The sequence below is a fragment of the Penaeus monodon genome, chromosome 21 (genome assembly GCF_015228065.2).
Source record: "Penaeus monodon isolate SGIC_2016 chromosome 21, NSTDA_Pmon_1, whole genome shotgun sequence".
In the NCBI taxonomy this organism is placed as follows: domain Eukaryota; kingdom Metazoa; phylum Arthropoda; class Malacostraca; order Decapoda; family Penaeidae; genus Penaeus; species Penaeus monodon.
This window is the reverse complement of record NC_051406.1, coordinates 37,503,736-37,505,771: the sequence shown is the minus strand read 5'-3', so window position 1 is coordinate 37,505,771 and position 2,036 is coordinate 37,503,736. Positions and strand designations below refer to the sequence as shown.

At 40.7% G+C, this 2,036-nt stretch overlaps 1 protein-coding gene across 1 annotated transcript in view; it reads left to right on the top strand.

The window, feature by feature from the left end:
- Positions 1-2,036, top strand: part of LOC119586457 (glutamate-gated chloride channel-like) — a gene marked incomplete in the record, with an annotated part of 67,121 nt that overhangs the window by 48,467 nt on the left and 16,618 nt on the right. Inside the window, 1 exon segment of the mRNA XM_037935190.1 lies at positions 1,058-1,140. Coding sequence (XP_037791118.1) covers positions 1,058-1,140 — 83 coding nt within the window.

Here is a 2,036-nt window from a genome sequence, read left to right as displayed (position 1 = left end):
TCAGACGTGGAATACGTCTCCTTCTCCGTGTAATAACGGCTGCGTGTGGCGGTAAAACAGCGTAATATTGCATACCTTACCAAAGCAAGTAGTAAAGGAAACAATTAGTTTGGAGCAATAGTCTCAGATTCATCAAACCATTGTCACTTATTAAACAACTTTGCGAAATTCATTATGCTTCAGTTGGTGCTTCCATCTGCAAGCACCGGAAAGGGACGCCATAAAAACAATGACACTTTGAGGACAACATTTTTCCACTGGGGCATTTTGCACTCAGATTTCTCATCGTTTTAATGTGATCCATGAAGCGCATTTTTGTGGTTTAGACTGACTGTTTTTTCCACTAAGATACTAAGCACAGTGGGCAAAGGTCTCGCCTCCTTTTCAAGTCTCTTTAGTAATGGTAAAATTTGTTTCCTTTTCTCCTTAAACGGTTTGCAGTTATTAGTTAACAGTCACACACAGAGAATTCTTCTATGTATCAGTTTCTTTCGGATGAATTTCATTTAGACGCAGATGTTATTGTCTGTTTTTATGGTGGATGAGCCATGGCACCAAGAATGTGCATCCAGCAGCGGCCTTTAGATAGTCACCCAAGACAGAATTAATTATTTATAAGAGGCTGAATGTTTTAAATCCTTTTGTAGCAGAGGAATTTGGTCAATAGATGCAGGTCTTTGCAACTCTATATTCAAGTAGAGATTTGTGCAGTTGCAAGGATTTTAGTCAGGTCAATCTTGTGAATCTCTATAGTATTCATGAATTGTAATCATCACATTTATGATATTAATAAATATTATCTTTTTTTAATGTGAATGGCATATTGGAAAAAAAAAGTTTTTTTCCGTTAAAGATCATCTTTTTTTAAGTGACAATTATCCTTCATTCTTTTGAAATTAAGTTTAATTCAAACAAGTAATGACTCTATATTGCCCATATATTTTTTGGTTGAAGTTATTTTCCCTTCCGTTGATTTTGAGAGTTCTTCTATGAATCTTTGCTCCCCGAAACCCCATATTTCAACCTTTTGTCTTCACATGCTTTTTCAACTTTGCAGAATATCTTTGACCCTTTCCTGCCCAATGAACCTTCAGCTCTATCCCTTGGATCGACAAACTTGCGTACTACTTTTAGCTAGCTGTAAGTATTGTCTTGGGGTAGGAGGTGTCCACAAAGGTTTACATTCCTACGCCCGGCCATGGAAAATAGACCTTTATGGAGTTTGCATTTAGGAGACCTAGATATTAACCGTCCCGGGCGTGCGAGGCGACTCCGATGTTGCACGTGCAGTGTGTTGCAATAGCGAGTCAGCAAGGGGATTCCCACGTCACAGGTAAAAGAGGCAGACACGAGCATCGGACCCTCGCACTTCTGGCAACACTTTTCTAACCCTTGACTTCGTTGTAGGAGAATTAATACCTTAACATCTTTTCCATTCCAGAATTTCTTTAACGCTCTCATGTCCAATGAACCTACAACTATATCCTCTAGACACACAAACATGCGAGCTTCTTTTGGCTAGTTGTAAGTATCGGCCTAACAACATTACCAACTGTGGCGTGGCCTGAACTCTGGCTGCTACTGCTGTCACCCGCTAAATGAATGTTGGCACCCCTGCTGTCGTCACCCCTCCCCCCCTTTCCCGTCTTTGCACCATAGCACCTCAGCCCTCGCCTTACCCTCTACCTCAGTGCGTTAGAGATTGAGAGCTAACGCGTTTCTTCATGTCAAGTTATTGGGAGTCATGTCGAACTCATGTTTATTCGTCGCGATGGGCTGAGAGGTTGAAGGGGCAAGAATTGTAGAAATGAGCTGGTGATGACCTCGGTGTGTTTACATGTCAGGGAAGGTTGTCAGTAGGTCTCACTTTCTTCATTTCTAAAATTCCCCGCGGTTTAAAGCCACGAACGACGACTCTCGGTTAGATTTCATGATTTAATGTGAGTGCAACAGAGGTTACTAGAAAGTGTGGTCCTTATTTTATCAGTGTATGGAAATAGATATTATGGATAGATAAATGAGAATGTTGTAATGTT